The 16,997-nt window shown below is 49.0% G+C and overlaps 1 protein-coding gene across 1 annotated transcript; it reads right to left on the bottom strand.

Annotated features, from left to right (window-relative positions):
• Nucleotides 1-397: 397 nt before the first annotated feature.
• On the bottom strand, nucleotides 398-11,019 carry LOC116947449 (protein phosphatase 1 regulatory subunit 3A-like). The gene is made up of 2 exons (XM_032963204.2): nucleotides 8,880-11,019; nucleotides 398-5,545 (listed from the first exon to the last, which is right to left on the bottom strand). The coding sequence occupies exons 1-2, from the start codon at nucleotides 9,672-9,674 to the stop codon at nucleotides 5,150-5,152; spliced, it is 1,191 nt and encodes a 396-aa protein (XP_032819095.1). The 5' UTR covers nucleotides 9,675-11,019; the 3' UTR covers nucleotides 398-5,149.
• Between the last annotated feature and the right edge of the window lie 5,978 nt (nucleotides 11,020-16,997).

Here is a 16,997-nt window from a genome sequence, read left to right as displayed (position 1 = left end):
CTAGTCCATTTGCACTGCAGACTGACTCCCCTGTCATTACCTCCCGTGGCCACTAGTCCATTCGCACTGCAGGCTGACTCCCCTGTCATTACCTCCCGTGGCCACTCGTCCATTCACACCGCGGGTAGACTCGACTGTCATTACACTTGTACTGAATCAACGCTGCTGAGATTGTTCACCCCCAGAAGGCCGCGGGGGCCGATGGGTTTTATGAGGAATCCTTTTTATTTTTGTTCAGGCAGAGAGACGTGAAATCGAATTACATTAATTTCTTACCTTCACTTGACGCATGCATATTAGCGTGAGCCTGACGATCGTATACATCGACCAATCATGCGTCGATACTCACAGAACTGGAGTGTGCAGAAACAATCAAAATTATTCAGAAATGAAGTCGTCAAAGATAAAAGCATTTATTTAATTAATTTGCGTGACAAAATATTCGCCCAATTACACATGACACAATAACTTACAATCATTCATATTAACCAAGAAACCGTTCCGGACACTTACAGGGCGATCCATTTATAGATACCCCAATGCGTGATCCTCTTGATTTTAGTCTCAATAGGTGACTGAATGCTTTGAATTCGATGGCCATGTCAAGACAAAGTGCCTCAAGAAAGTGTTAAAAGATGTATTAAGTACTAAGGTTGGTGGGAGACGTGTAAAGGTTTAGAATTGAAAGTTGGATTTCTATGTCTCCCAGTAATTGTAGTTGGGTATCTATAAACGGATCGCCCTGTACCGTCAACAAACGAATTAAGTGTTGTTGTGAAGCATTGTGGGTAAAAGCCTATAACAAGCAGAATTCAGTGTTACGTCTCAACATATAAACTCAAGATTGTATAATCCATCGGCATATTGGCTTTCAAGACCAATATTATCCAGTTAAAGCGAGGAAACTGTGGACCGTGTCGTTTCAACCTCGGGGGGTCTCTTCAGCGGAGTTGAGCCCTCGTCAAATAAATGTTGTCGAGTTGCCAGGCGTCATTGGCAAGAGCATTCCCTCGAAACGACGGGACCCTGTTCGACCCAAACACCGAAGAAATAGTCCGTAGCAACTCATCGCGAGCATAACCGTGGGGCATTATAAGCGATATGTTTCGTGAACGGGGCGTCTGATCTGTGCCTCCGCGTGTGTTTGTGTGGAGACACAGAGATCAGACGTGGAGACACACCGTGGACGTCTGATCTCGCACAAGTCGATGCGCCCAGATGGAATACATCACGTAGTATATTTTTTTGTTTGCATTCTGACCACAAGCATTGTGGTTAATGCAGACATGATTCCTTGTAAAAGGTTTAAGTTTGGTGTTTTAACATCTTAACACCTGTTATTGGTTCTTTCGGTAAAGTCACGTAGAAGGGAAGCAATAAAATAATAAAATATTGTTTTATATTTTTATTATTTTCATTGTTTCCCTTCTACGTGACTTTACCGAAAGAACCAAGAATATGAATCCCTGCAGTCACGAAAACTTTAAATCAAAATATTAACACAGCTGTTTTGTTGCCAGAAAAAAGAGGGAAAACTTATTATAATATATCACTCGTTGATTACCATCTGAACACGACACGGCCAGAGTTGGAGCAACGTCTATAGGGCACCAAACAACAGCGAATTATGCGACAGCCTTCTTCACGTGATCTCGTCATAAGTGCTGTTATGTTACCACGTGATCCACGTAACTGTTAACGCATTCTTATTTTAGCAGGCAAGGCTCTACTGAGCTATATAGATCGTTTTCAGAAGCGACCTGGCCACAAATGATAGCTTAACGAAGTAGCGGCTTATCACATGGAAATGTATAGCAGCCAAGTACTCGTGGAGTCCATCAGCGACCTCTACCGGACGCCCTCCTTCTTCTTACAGCGAGCCAAGGCGGCACGCGCGCGTAAGCACGAAAAATCCACGCGACCACGGGGAGGGAGACACCGCAAACTCCAAATATTCAGCAGGCGTCACGTTCCAGATCGAACCCACGACCGCCTGTATAGCAGGCGAGGCAGTTAACGTCTCGCCATTACGGCACCCACTTGTAGCAGCCATGTACATAAAATTGTATCGCTCAATATTTGCACACCACTCGTGCTACCGAACTCTGCTGCTGTGACTCATGGTGGGGGGGGGGGGGGCAGGGGAACTTGCTCTCCGTTATCTTTGCAGTGGCGAGTGGAACGCTCTCTTGCTCAGGGGGGGGATTGGCGTGGTGAGGATGTCACGGGGCAGATTCCCGCGCGCTTAAAAATAAACGGGCAGCAGTGACGGACGCAGCCCGGCCTGGCGCCTGCGTAGCGGCAGCACAAATACATTCAGCCGGGCAAACACCGCGCGCTTTGCCACCGCTGCTGCTCCTCCTGCTGCTCCTCCTGCTGCTCCTACTGCCCCTGCTGCTGGCAACGCTAACGCGGGACCGTCGCGAGAGGCTTGCGTGTACGTGGTGCAACCCTGCCAATTGGGGGGATAGGGGGGGACGCTTATAGCAACTTGCCCTTTACTCAAAAAACCCACAGGCACAGCGGATCGCTCCCAGATGCCGGCACCAAGATCGGGTCTCGGCATCCGGCCGTTTGTCGTGACCGGCCAAAGAAGTTGCCCTGCAAAGTCTACAGACAACCTCACACACACAACTCCCATAGATTTGTGATGCTATTTCGGACCGAAAGGAATACGCAGGGACACAACACACACAGTGCTTATTTAATATGACGTTGCGTTAAAGGGCTTTGTGTAAGACACAAACACCCAGGGGTTTGTGTACTGGCCGTTTGATCCGCACAAAACTGAAAGCTTCATCAGTTACATTAGCCCGAATATAGGAAAGAATTTCGCATTAAATTATTCCTAGACCATCTCTTTTGCCCTTCTCGACCATCAAATAAAAAGAAAACAATACTGACCAGAACAAATATGGCAAATAACAATAGCGTAAACGTCTCTCGTATTGCTCTTGTGCTGCCCTACCGGCGCGTGATTGTATGTTTAGGATAACCATGATATGACGACAATACGATGCATCGTACGATAAAACAGCCGTACGTCCGTACCTTGAACTTCTTTCGCACAATACGTAGCCAACCGTGCTCATCGGAGGTGCGGAGAGCCATGATTATCGTATCATCGATTTTTTTTTCCAATATCGTTATATCGAAATTTATCATTGCTCATGTTACCTTTCTGAAATATTTAATTTCTTGACCAAAAAAACCCCAACAACTACGAAATGGCAAACTCATCGTTAACTTGCAAATGGATGAGCTGTTATCTATTAAACTAGTGCAATGCTAAATATTATTTAGAGCAATTGACGGCGTGGGATTTATATGGCAATTTAATATTTCGTTTATTTTACGTGTTTATTCATGATAAGCATTCCAGATCGTAAAGTTCGCAATGGTTATACGACTCGTGGCTGGCTCACGTTGTAGTGAACTGCAACGGAATAACTTTTAAGTAAAAGTTTTATCCACACGAGTCAAAAAACGAAGCGCAAAAAAACCCCGTAAAATGACATCACGGTAACCGCCACATCGCGAAATTTCATAGGGCCCGTCCATAAATGACGTCACGCACCTAGGGGGGGGGGTCAAACATTTGTGACGATGTATGACGAGGGGGGGGGGGGTTGAGAAATATGACGTCACATCAAAATGCGCAACTTTAAATAAATATAGACAACACGTTCTACTTAATTAAATAGACGTTTTAATAAATGTTTTCTCCTACAACATCAGAGTGCAGCTCCACATTAAATACGCACTGCAATGACAATAGTTTAAAGCGATTTGAAGCATGTTTTATTTGGGGGGGGGGGGCAGAGCTTCGTGACGTCATATTTGAGGGGGGGTCTGACTTTTTGTGGCGCCGTGTGACGAAGGGGGGGCAAAAATCGTCCAAAATCGCGTGACGTCATTTATGGACGGCCCCATATCGCATCGTGAAAATGTATATAATGGTAACCTTATCTATCAAGCATTGCTGCTCCGGTGCTGATGTTTACTGAGCTACACACAACTCCTATGCTGATCACTCACCAATGCGTTTTGACTCAACTGGCCAGACGGCGACAGGGAAAAGGCAGACAATGCATACTGAAGTCTACAACTATAAATAACTTTGTGTTAAACGTACTGTGAAACGATGGCGTATTCTACTCGACTAAATGAAGATGTGTTGTTGACACTTCTGGTACACAACCAGACATCTCAAATGATCCTCCCTGGCATGCCTTCAGTTCGCCACACGTCCAACACAAGTGAAACGTTTGACTCGAGAAAGCGAAGCAATTGTTTCGTCGTAACATTTAAGTCGGTTAACTCCACGCGTCCTAATACAGATTCAGTTTTAATTTCTTGAAGGTCAAAGGTCTTTCTGAAGGTTATTCTGACCACTGAAGGTCATTCCGGCTCCAGTTAGAACACATGTTGTTTTATTTTTTACCTACGTGACTTTACCGAATAGAACCAAAAAGTATGGATCCTTGCAGTCACGAAAGCTTCAAATCTAGAATAGAACACGTTTGTCAATACAGGATAATGGTCTCCCCCAGGTGTAAGTAATGTCATCTGGTTTGCAACACAAATGCATATTTTCATACATTCAATGAATACAAATGTTCAATCCTGAAGTTTATGTTTGTCGGAAATGGCTTTAGTTTGCTTAGATGGCATTGTTAGTGTACCTAGTTAATTTCCACGATTGTGGGAGTGAAGCAGAACGTTCAGCATGTGTTACCGGTGGGCAGTGTTAGAGGGGATGGGCTAGGCTCTACAGAGATACAGCATTACCCGAAGAGACGGCATGAGTCCACACGGGACGATTTATAATGCGAAGCTCGCCGGTCGACCTTCAATTGTTGCAAAACGTTTAGAAATGCTTACATATAATTGTTTTTAATAGATGGACTACCAAGGTATGAACTAAATGAAGAACGTCGAGTTGACGGGTAGAGGTAGGAAAGCATGAGCTTTCAAACACTTGTTTGAGTTACGACGCATTTAAATTAAGGCATATTTCAAATATTCAATATAACTTCTCGCGAAAGATATATTACTCTAAAAGCCCCGGAAGGACTTCGCGACCAGCCGGTATTCACAAACAGAAGCTCACACACACACGCGCGCGCGCGCACACGAGCAAACTCGCCTAGTGGCTGAGCATCTCGAAGACGCCGTAGCAGTACAGGAAAGCGATGGCGAGCGCGTACGCAGCGCAGCATTCCATCACCCCGAAGCGAGTGAGCGACGCCAGGAAGACGAGCAGCAGGAGGGCGTGGAGCGTCTTGAAGAGCCCCTCCATCAGGTCGTCAGCAGAGCCCCGCCGGGCCGGCTGCGCTATCGCGGAGAGGCCGTTCGCGGAGGCGCCTCCACGGTCGCCTCTCGGCTCGTGGTTGGGGTCGCCGCCTCCGCCGCCGTCGCCGATGGCCGCTCCGACGCGGCCGCGGAGGTCCCCGGCGTCCGCGGCGTGCTCGTGGCGATCTTCGTTGGAAGCGTTGGAAGACCTCGGGCTGCAGCCGTTGGGTTCGGGCGCGCTGACGAGCGCCTGCGTGTGCGTGTGTTCGTGCGCGTGCGTGCGTTTGCACGAGGAGTTCCGAGGACAAAAGCACGTGAACCGTCAGGCCAAGGGGCAACGCGATTTAGCAACCGATCAACTTTCGATCATTCGTGGTAATGGTCAAGGAAACGTACAGAGATGAAACTGTGAAACCAACCATATTTATTAGGTACCTATGCCGAATTTGGGAAAAACGTAGAATGCGCCGTCTGTTTATTTTTGCATTGTGTTTGAGGTCACATGGGCACTGACGCCGACCCTCAACGAGTGATGAGCAGCCACTAAAATAATCGGCTTGTGCGTAAAACGAGATAAATGTTTGTCGCACGAACGTCAAATAGATATTCGAAGTCTCAGATTGTGGAATTCTAGCCATATTAAATGCGGAACCAAATTGAATGTAATCGATACTTGAGAACCCAATTTAATTACAGGCGGCTGAAAGTTGGATTCAATGCCAGGATCTTGGCGATGTCAGCAAAAGTGTGCTCACACAGATCAGGGAGGCCGGATTCCCATCATGCCTTGTGTGCACGTCATGTGACCACCACATTGCATGCACAATGTCCTCAGCCTTGCCAAGACCACCAGCTATAAATAGGGATGAGCGTGTGGCCGTATCTTTGTTGAGGTCACAAATTCACAAAGAGTTGAAGATTCCAGCTCAGTTGTTTGAGCTCTGACAAAACCCGGCCACCCCCATAGTTGCAGATGTGAAGGCACAGAGGTGATTTAGTTATTGGCTCTGCATTGCTACCGCGCATTTAGTGATATTGATGACACCACTGAGTCCACATGTGGCGCTAAGAAGTGAGTTTATTTATTTCAAGTCTGTCAATATGCTTTATTTAACCAAGATATTAAATTATTATAACCAAGAGATTTAACCAAGAGATTTAACCAAGAGATTAAATAAAAACCAACGAGACACGTGAAACGTAGCCTTTTGTGCATAAAGGTCTGCATGTGCTCAGCCAATGAAAGTTGCAAATGCTGCAATAATGTTCAGACTTGAGCGGGTGCCGAACGTGTTTCCAAATCCATTGAAAAATCTGAAACTGCAGTCCTAAAAATGTTGCCTATTTACCTTGCCGCGGTGCGTAATTGAAAAGGTGTGTGCGAGATATTCGCTGGGCGTACGTATTACAATCGTTCCCAGGTAAGATTTTTTTTACGGCTCGTTTTATGGAGCTTGCATCAATATATTAAATGTCCTCCACCAATTGCTTCGTTTCCAGTGTACACACGTGGAATCCAAGTATTGCAGTTAAAACATGAAAGTGAATATATTTGAAATGTCAAGCACCAAATGCACATTGTTCCAAATCCATGAAATCATCAGTGAGTCTCAATGCATTGGGATGTGATCAATCGACTTATTTTTTTACGTGATTATAATTTTAGTGTTTTGCATAACATCCAACAGGTTGACCATCATCATCACCAACATGATTATCAGCTCGCAGTTGTTTATTTTAATGTACAGGCAGTGGCCGAGCCGTCCTTTAAAAAAACAGCTTCTTAGCTCAATGCGGTAATATAAACTTCGGATTTTATGGTGGACATGGGTGGTGGGGAGGGGGGTGGTGGAGGCGAGGGGGGCCTCCCTCCCCACGTGACCCCCCCCCAGCCCCCCACTATTATTCAGAGTCAACTAATCGAGGAGACTCGGGGAGGCACTCGAATTCAAATCCCAGAGGTCGTCACGTCCCAATGCCGCGAGTGACACCACATCCCCGGCCGCCATCGCTTCCTTCATCACGAACACAGATCGCCGCAGCTGCTGTGCCTACGACATCCCTGACCCCCAAATGGATGCTTTTACAGCCTCCCGCGCGTATGGAGTTTTACAATGCGGGTGTGGATTTCAGTGTAAGCCCACCCCAAAACCTGGGCGTTGCCTGCGAGCTCTGATCGCCACTGTGCGCAAGGCATATGTCCAACTCGTTGTTGTCAATAAACTAAAAACTAAACTAAATATTTTGTTATTTTACCAGGTAAGGCCCACTGAGCTGTATTGCAAATTATAGCTCAACGAAGTGGCTCATCGTCGTGTAGAAATTCTAGCGCGTTGTTTATAAATGTAAAGGGGAAACCCGGAGGTCCCGGAGAAAAATCCACGCGGCCATGGGGAGAGAGACATGCAAAGTCCAAATACACAGCAGGCGTCAGGGTCGGGATCTAACCCACAACCTCCTGTATACCAGGCGAGGTAGTTAACATATCCTAGTCACAGTGGCGCCCTCAAGGGTTGGTGGATCAGATCGAGACTTTTCAAACTCCAATCTCAAACCCCATCGGGCTACGAGGTAGTCACGGGGTGGCGGTTACAGCGATTGTGTGCGTCCGTGAAGCCTTCTGCGAACAGCTGGAGTCCCCTGTGAGTGTTATCCCCTCGTGTAAATGCTGGGTGCTTTTGATACGGTACAGTACTGTAGTATATCGTATACGAAACAATGACTTGGTCATTGGCCAAGCGTACCATATCAGAACCCCTCCTGATTAAAACTAACCTCGAGACTCAGGGTTTTGGCCCGATAAGTAACGTGATCCACAGTGTGGTCCAGATGTCTTGTGACTCCCCATTTAGTTCTCTAAAATGTCTCTATTTTTAAAGTAAGATTTGTTTAACGCAGAAATGAATATGCAGCGGAAAGAACTGTTCGGGGGTAAATTAATTGGGGGTCACAGGATATCTGGACCACCACAAGCAAAGACAAAGATCCCCCTGTAGGCTGTACAGACTATTGGGGCAAGTGCTGTTGGCGAGCACCTATGAAGGCCGGCAACCCACCTCCACTAAGGGAGACAAAGGCGGCCGGGCGTGGTGCTAGCCACCCACCCCCTCGTGGCGATGTTTACACACCGCACCAGGTACTCATTTGAGGCTGAATCGACCTAGGGGAGGAGGCTCAGGACCGATTCGGATAATCGCCACCGATGTTGCCCGTGACCGGCAATCGAACTCGGGTCGCCGGGTTCGTAGCGCATCGTGGCGCACTAACCTAATGGTTGGTGTACCCAGCACCGCGCGACGCAACGCAACGTAACGCAACGTTACGCAACGTAACGCAGCGTAACGTAAGGCAAGGTAACGCAACGTAACGTAAGGCAAGGTAACGCAACGTAACGTAAGGCAACGTAACGCAGCGTAACATAAGGCAACGTAACCCAACGTAACGCAACGTAACGTAAGGCAACGTAACGCAACGTAACGCAGCGTAACGCAACGTAAAGCAACATAACGCAACGTAACGCAACGTAACTCAGCGTAACGCAACGCGACACACGCGCCTCTGCGTGCCGCTCGACAGGAACCCACCTTGACGCGGGCGGCTCGCATCTCCACGCCCGCCTTGACGCACGTGAACCTGTAATTAGCGCAGCCGTTGTTATCCCAGAAGACGCCGTCGGGAGACGCGTAGCGAACGACCATCTCCACGGCGTCTCCCTCCTCCAGGGGCTCGTCCCCTCCGGGCCTCGCGAAGCTGCGGAAGACGAACTGCTCCGTCTCGCCGTCGAAGGTGTTGTCGACGGCGGTCGCCTGCACCTCCCAGTGGCTCCTCCACACGTCTCGGGACCAGCGCAGGTGCACGCGCTTGTCCCGCGACGAGCCGTGCACGCGCACGGTGCCGAGAACGGCGCCCGCCGAGGACACCGCGAAGTCCTCCAGAGCCACCTTCTGCTTGCGCACCACGTCCAGCAGCTCCGACGTGGAGCCGGCGAGCGCGAAGTCGGGTCTCGGGGCCACGGAGGACGCGGGTCGAGAGTGGCCGCAGCCCTCCCCGCGGTCGTCTGCGCCTGCTCCACCGACGTCGCCTTTCTCCATGGAGTCCCCGCGGGAGAGGCGAAAGCCCGCCGCGTCGGCGAACAGAACTCGGCGTCGGGGTGTCGCGGTCGACTCAGCCCCGGGGCTGTTGTCTTGCTGCTGCTGCTGTTGCTGCTCTTCTTCTTCTTGCTCCTGCTGCTGCTGCTGCTTCTGTTCAGAGCCGCGCGTGCGTTTCAGCACCGGCGACAGTCGGGACACCTTGAAGCCGACCGGACGAGTCGCGTGTTCGGAATCAGCGGATGCCTCCTGCTGGCCAAACGCAAATTCTTCCTCGGCCATTTCGGACATTATATATGGGATTGCCGTGGTGTGTGTGGTGTGTTTATTTAAACCCACTCACTCGCTCACGCAGAGCGGCGGCTAAAAACCCGCTGCTTATGCTACACAAAGTGTGTAGCCACTGCGTGCAGGCTAAACAACTTGCGCTGCGTGTGTAAGACGCGTGTGGCGTTAAATGGATAAAAATCTGCAGAGAGCATAACAACGCGGGAACAACTTTCAACTTTTGCGTGTGCACAAACTGCGATTTAAATACCTGTAGTGCAATGCATAAGATGCAATTATTTTGTCGAGGCAAACCTCCAACTACCCCACACGTACAGACTGCTATCTAAATATGTACTTCCCGGTACAATATATACATGTCCTGAATTGCCTATTCTACTTGTGACTGCTGCATGCATACAACATTCAATTTACAGGCATAGAATGCACAGTGCATATGTAGCGTAGAGGCTAGACGACTTGCAACGACTATACAGATACAGCCTGTAATTTCAAATGTAAAACCGCAGCAGTGAAATTTCACAATCAGAATGCAGCCTCCTTTGCTTACGATTCGTCCGAAGTGCGACTTATATCTTGATCCGGTGTCAAGACAGCTCGTTATACTACGTATCGCCACGCTCACATGTAGTCTACACTTTACACATCATTCAACACTGTAGCTAACACTGCAGCGCCGTGTATAGCTTATAGCCAGCAGTGTATACTGTCTCGCCTTTTTCCCCAGCACACTATCGGCTATAGCCCTGCCTATACATAGAGCTATGCACAGTTTACAGTTTGCACAACATATAGCCAACACTGCATATCCTCTACAGCGTTCGCCCTATGAATAGCCTATAACCAGGATTCAATAGCTATTAAGCCTATATAACCTTCCTACAGCTTGCGAGGTTTAGTGCATGGCCTATATTTTGCTCAACCACCCCAATACGCATTCACCACGAATCTAGACAGAGCACAGTCTGCTCATCAGCAACACGAGCTCGCTTCCTTCCCTTGTCAGCTTTTCCACGGATGCCAAGGAGGACGGCTCCTTGCCAGACTCGCAAATCGACAGCGGCACACACACACGCGCGCGTGTGTGTGTTGCTTTACAGGTGGCAGCACCCCGGTTTTCGTCCCGTGTGCTCACGCCACAACACGCACACACTCATCAACAAACAAATAAATGAGCAACCAATCACACACTCAAGCTGTGCACAAACTTGTTTACAAAGTTGACACGAATGTAGATGATAAGATCGATAGATACAGGCCGGGCATACAGCGAGCAGAGATAGAGGCCTCTGTTTGTGGTGCAGGGCGCTTTTAGGCAATTTATTTTTCTAAATTTAAAACCGTTGGCATCAACAGTCTTGAACACAGCACGCACGCACACACCAGTGGGTCCCTGGGCCACACTACACGGACACGCTGCGCTCTTGCGTGCCAAGCAATACTCCACCGGGAATTGGTGGCACACATATTGTCTCGAGCAGGACCCAGCATGGAGACAAGCAAGTCTCGAGACTCGACGAGGCTTTCTTGCGTAAATATGCAGGGACATTGCTAAAAAAAGATAAAAAGATGCCTCTTTCATTTGTTTCACTGGAATCTGGTTTTTTTTGCTGTATCTGTTTGTTTTATTCCCCGTATTGTTGCACGCGTTAGCTTTTGTGCGTTTTCAAATGTGCATTGTCCCATGCGTCCCTTGAAGACTATATATTTATTTCACCTGTCCAATTTACCCCCCCCACCCGCGACTTCCACCACCACCAACTTCTTCGCGGCCCGGCAGCCTTGGTCCCTCCGTCCACGTGAGCCCCCCCCCCCCCCGGGCGCAGTTGCACCGCCTGCACACCCACAAGCTCAGTCACTGCAGGCCGTGCATGAAATGCACGCGAGCACCCGATTTAGCAGCAAGGCTGGGCTATTTGGCGAATGTGTTGTGGCCTAACACCCCAGACAACCGGCAGTATACAGTGACGGACCCCTCTACATTTAGACCGCAGCGTCAGCGGTCCAAGCGGCCGGCATCCACCCACCGCCGCTGTTTGTATCGAGTCTCGTCATCAGCCATCGTCAATCCACTGCTGGATGAAGGCCCTCTCCGTGTCGTCCGCGCGCCCCTCCGATTAGCGCGGTTGGCTACGTGCGACGCGAAGGAAGTCTGAACTGTGCACGCCTCTTCTTTGGTTCTTTCGGTAAAGTCACGTAGAATGAGAATAAAACAATAAAATAACACAATAAAATTCTCACGACGTTTCGGCCACAACGCAAGCGGCCGTCTTCAGGTGAAAGGAACATACCTGTCGGGACGACAGAGCTTCAATGAACGATGTTAACATTCGTAGCTACGAATCTTAACATCGTTCATTGAAGCTACGAATCTTAACATCGTTCATTGAAGCTCTGTCGTCCCGACAGGTATGTTCCTTTCACCCGAAGACGGCCGCTTGCGTTGTGGCCGAAACGTCGTGAGTATTTTATTGTGTTATTTTATTGTTTTATTCTCATTCCACGTGACTTTACCGAAAGAACCAAAGAAGATGAATCCTTGCAGTCACGAAAGCTTTAAATCGAAATGTGCACGCCTCGCTAGGGATCACGGTCCCTTAATGTAGCTCGCTGCACGCGGGCGGATCTCGTCGCTTCTCATCTGTCGGGGATCGGTGGACCTCCTCTCGGCCGCCGTTCACTCCTTTGGGGGCGTCCATAAATGACGTCACGCGATTTTGGACGATTTTTGACCGCCCCCCCCCCCCCTCGTCACACGGCGTCACAAAAAAGTCAGACCCCCCCCTCAAATATGACGTCACAAAGCTTTGCCCCCCCCCCACCCAAACCATATTTGCATTTTGAAAATAAAACATCATGCTTCAAATCGCTTTAAACGATTGTCATTGTCGTGCGTATTTAATGTGGCGCTGCACTCTGATGTTGTATGAGAAAACATTTATCAAAAAGTCTATTTAATTAAGTAGAATGTGTTGTTTATATGTATATTTAAAGTTGTGCAGTTTGACGTGACGTCACGTTTCTCAACCCCCCCCCCCTCGTCACACATCGTCACAAATGTCTGACACCCCCCCCCCAGTGCGTGACGTCATTTATGGACGTCAGCCTCGACCAGGGGGGGGGGCGTCATCCCCCCCCCCCGGTTTCCTTTGGCGACACCTCTTACCGAGGTGGCATCGTTATGTCAAGTGTCAGATTTAACACGTCGGACAATTGTATAATAATGAAGGGGGGGGGGGGGGGGTTGGGGGGGGGATCGCGTACATATAAAATGTTGTTTAGTGATGTTTAAACTAAACTAAAACTATTTTGTATTTGACCAGGTAAGGCCCACTGAGCTGTACAGCTCTTTTTTTCCACGTGAAATATTTGTAAGTCATGAATAAAACACTTAGGCGATGGTGTGTGCCTGGGCTGTGTATCCCGGGCTATCTGACACGAGGACGAAGCGTCATTAATAGACGAGTGGGGAGGTGGGGGGGAAATAAGAAAGACAAACCATCCGGGTTCGTGGATTCTGAAACGCTGTCAAAATGCGTACCCAGAATCAGAATTTTTATTTCGCCTGGAGGAGGATGAGCTACGAAGCTGTTTTTAGCATCTGCATCGTGGCCATCGAATCGTGAGATGGTGGAGGATTGGGGGGGGGAGGCCCTCATCCAGCAGTGGACTAAACATGGCTGATGAAGACGACGGCGTTATGGTCAGCAGGCGCGTTGACTGACGGCCACCTGTCCTCACCTGTACTCGTGTTTCTCACCTGTAATCGTGTTTCACTGGGTGACGAATTTCCAATTCAAGCACAGGAGAGGCTGCTTCAATCATGGGCCAAACTGCCTGAGGGCAGCAAGTGAATTGTGGAGCAGATTGCTCAGTGAAAGCACATCCACTTAGCACACCTGCACGCCTCCGTAAACTTCACAAGTACCTCTTAATCTGTGTTACTGCGTGTATTTGTGTGAATTTGTGTGTATTTGTGTGTGTATTTGTGTGTGTGTATTTGCGTGTGTATTTGTGTGTGTATTTGTGTGTGTGTATTTGTGTGTGCATTTGTGTGTGTATTTGTGTGTGTGTATTTGTGTGTGTATTTGTGTGTTATTTGTGTGTGTGTATTTGTGTGTGTGTATTTGTGTGTGTGCGCTGGGGGAGCGGTGGCGCAGTGGTGAGCAGATTGCGCTTCGAACTCGGGATACCCGAGTTCGACTCAGCCGCAATTGAATACTAGTGCGATGTGATTTAAAAAAAAAAACATCACCACTAGGGAGACAAAAGCGGCCTGGCGTGGTGCTGGCCACCCACCCCCTCGTGTGACGTTCCGGCCAACATAGGTGTTCTTTGACAGTACTTACCCCAACAGTATGTTGAAGGCCATACAACAAAAACGTCTACATGTTTTATACCAGGCCACCTGAGCTGACTTCCCGACCATGGCTACATCGTTTCTGTACTTTGCTTTGTGTTTGCTTTCGTCGTTGGAGTGACCCAGATCGCTCTTGCAAACGAGACTCGTGGTGACCTCTTCAGTTCTCACCGCCTGGTTCAACAACACACTCCCCGAATTAACATCGAATTCGTCCCGAAGCCTCTCACGAGTCGACTCAGCCTGCGACGAGCAAGCCTGCTGCATGTGAACGTCAGCCGCTGGGGAGATCACAACTCGTGTGATGCCACACACATCACCCGTGCGCTAACAGCCAGTGCCGGATTAAGCTAGTGCGGGGCCTGTAGCATATGTTATAAAGGGGCCCTACATATAAAAACACTTTAATATTAAAACACAAACTTTTAACTCGCATAGTAAAGTAATTGTATTTTTTTCATTTGCTATACAGCCAGATAATACGACAAATCGCTTACCTTAAACACCCAGTCGTTCATAAAAGTTGAAGGCGGTATAGTACTATAGTAATAAAGCAAGTGCAGAATCGCGAACCGGAATTGATAGCTGAAATCATTTAGCGCGGGGCCCTTGAAAGTGCGGGGCTCATAGCTACTACAACACATGTAGTAGCTACTACTACATGTGTAGCTACTGCATGTGTAGTAGCTACTACACATGTAGCTACTACACATGTAGCTACTACTACATGTAGCTACTACACATGTAGCTACTACACATGTAGCTACTACACATGTAGCTACTACACATGTAGCTACTACACATGTAGCTACTACACATGTAGCTACTACACATGTAGCTACTACACATGTAGCTACTACACATGTAGCTACTACACATGTAGCTACTACACATGTAGCTACTACACATGTAGCTACTACACATGTAGCTACTACACATGTAGCTACTACACATGTAGCTACCAGGATAATCCGGCACCGCTAACATCACTTTCCCCGGAGAGGCAATGCACGTCCACACGTGGCGTGAGTGATCTTTGTCTTTGCGAGTGTGTCACCACGAGGTGGAGCTGTAAGGCAAGGCGTCACCGGCACAAAAACAGACTCCCAGAATTGTACAAAAGCTGATCTCCGTCTAACGGGGCGGGGGGGCAAGGACATAAATATTTGCGAGCACCTATTAAGGGCGATGCGTTAAAGAAACCATTTACGTCGATAGGAATACACGGTTTACCTATTTAAAGTGGAGTCGACCTCGTGCAACACAGATTACGCTGCATGCCTTTTCACGAACGGTATGCACGCATGCAGACACGTCTCGACCTAAATAACATAGAGCCCCTTGTCAATCCACTGCTGACCGAAGGCCTCGACCCACGCTGTGTCCGTCATGGAGAGGTGGGTGTCGTTTTTACCATACTTCACCACGCTTGCACGTGTATGGGTTGGTGAGTAATGCTCAGGACCGGTAACAGATTATCGCTCGCCACTGATGTTAGCCGTGGCCTGGAATCGAACTCGGCCTTTGTTTCTGGGTTCACAGCGGCCGGAGCGCTAACCATCGCTTGCCCCCACCAGCACACACATTATGCAATGTTACAAATAGCGAACTGCTACGCATTCTGAATGTACGGGGGTGGGTGGCTGGCTGGCTGGGGGGATACACAGGCACAGAAGTAAAACATAAGAGGAATCGGGGAAAAAAAGACTTTAACGTTTGGGTGTTTTATTATTTTTTCCACCAGTACACGTTTAGCAATTACCGAACAACAGCGCACACAGACACACGCACACAGCCAGGAGCATGGGGATTTGTGTTGTGTTCTCTAAAAATGTGGCTCGCCATTCATGGCGACAAGTTCCTCCTGCGAGCAGGCTGCAGGGTCTGCACCAATGACTCTATCTCGATATATTTTTGTTTTTAAGGCGAAGGGTTTAGGGGTGGGGGGTAAGGTTTTATTTTTCTCTTTTAATTTACAAAAAATTATGTCTTCCTTTTTTCTAGACCTTTCACCTCGACTCCCACCCCGAGCCCTACCACCATCACCACCACCACCAAACCCGCTCTATTCTGCCTTCAGATGGATCGTTGTTAAACAGCGGGGTTTTTCTCCCCCCCCCCCCTCTCTCCTTCGCCTCGAATCTGGAATGCATTTTCAGTCTGAATCAATTGCATGAAAGGAGCACAACGGGGCAAGAGGAGGTTTGTAGGGGGGTGAGGTATGGTATAGGATTATGTGGGCTGGCTGGAGGAGGGCGAGCGAGAGAGAGAGCAAGAGAGAGCGAGAGAGCTTGGTTGGATGGTGGGTGGGTGGGCAGTGGTGGAGAGAGAAAAGGTTGGGCAGGGTCAGATATTCAAACCCCAGCAGAGTGGTTCGCTCCTCCTCCTCCTCTTCCCAACTCCCCCAGATTGACAGGCACGGGGCCACGTGCGGACCCGGCACAATCCGCCCACGCGGGCGAGGGAGCCCAATGCAGCAGATGGTGCGGGAGCGTTCGTGGGGATTATTAAAGTAGAGGCGGTCGGCGGCAGTGTTGTTGTTGTTGTTAGAGGACGGTGGAGAGGGGGGGGAGCGGGCGGTTCTGGGTGGAGAGAAGAGCAGGAGGGGGAGGAGAGACGGGATGGAGATTGGGATTTTCTAGAGGGCTGAGGGGGTCCGGGATTAAGTTATAACGAGGAGGTGGGATGCTTCGTTGGACAGAAACAGAGGGAGCATCGCGTTTTATGTGGAGTAGTAACTGTTGTCGTGAGCCCGTTTGGGGGTGAAGGAGAGGGGAGACGGACGGGAGAGGCGCGGGGGAGGAGGTGGTGCCCGGATTTGGTTTGGGGAAATGTCATCAAACACCGCGGCCGCTGCTGTCATTTTAAAAATCGGTCCACGGGAAGCGTCGCAACGCCACGGCGTTCCGTGCCGACTTAGACCGCTCGTCATCACGCGTCTATAAATGTTGAGTTCTTTTTTTTTA

This window comes from Petromyzon marinus, chromosome 30 (genome assembly GCF_048934315.1).
Source record: "Petromyzon marinus isolate PM22_M1 ecotype Great Lakes invasive population chromosome 30, UKy_Petmar_22M1.pri1.0, whole genome shotgun sequence".
NCBI classification, from domain to species: domain Eukaryota; kingdom Metazoa; phylum Chordata; class Hyperoartia; order Petromyzontiformes; family Petromyzontidae; genus Petromyzon; species Petromyzon marinus.
The sequence above is the reverse complement of the archived record's forward strand: the minus strand, read 5'-3'. Positions and strand labels throughout refer to the sequence as shown.

What these genes read in the sequence shown, in the direction of transcription:
- LOC116947449 (XM_032963204.2), bottom strand. Translation starts at nt 9,674, where the DNA reads ATGTCCGAAATGGCCGAGGAAGAATTTGCGTTTGGCCAGCAGGAGGCA. An exon ending in TGCGAGCCGCCCGCGTCAAG is followed by an intron (nt 5,546 to 8,879) that starts GTGGGTTCCTGT and finishes ACGCACACGCAG; the next exon opens with GCGCTCGTCAGCGCGCCCGA.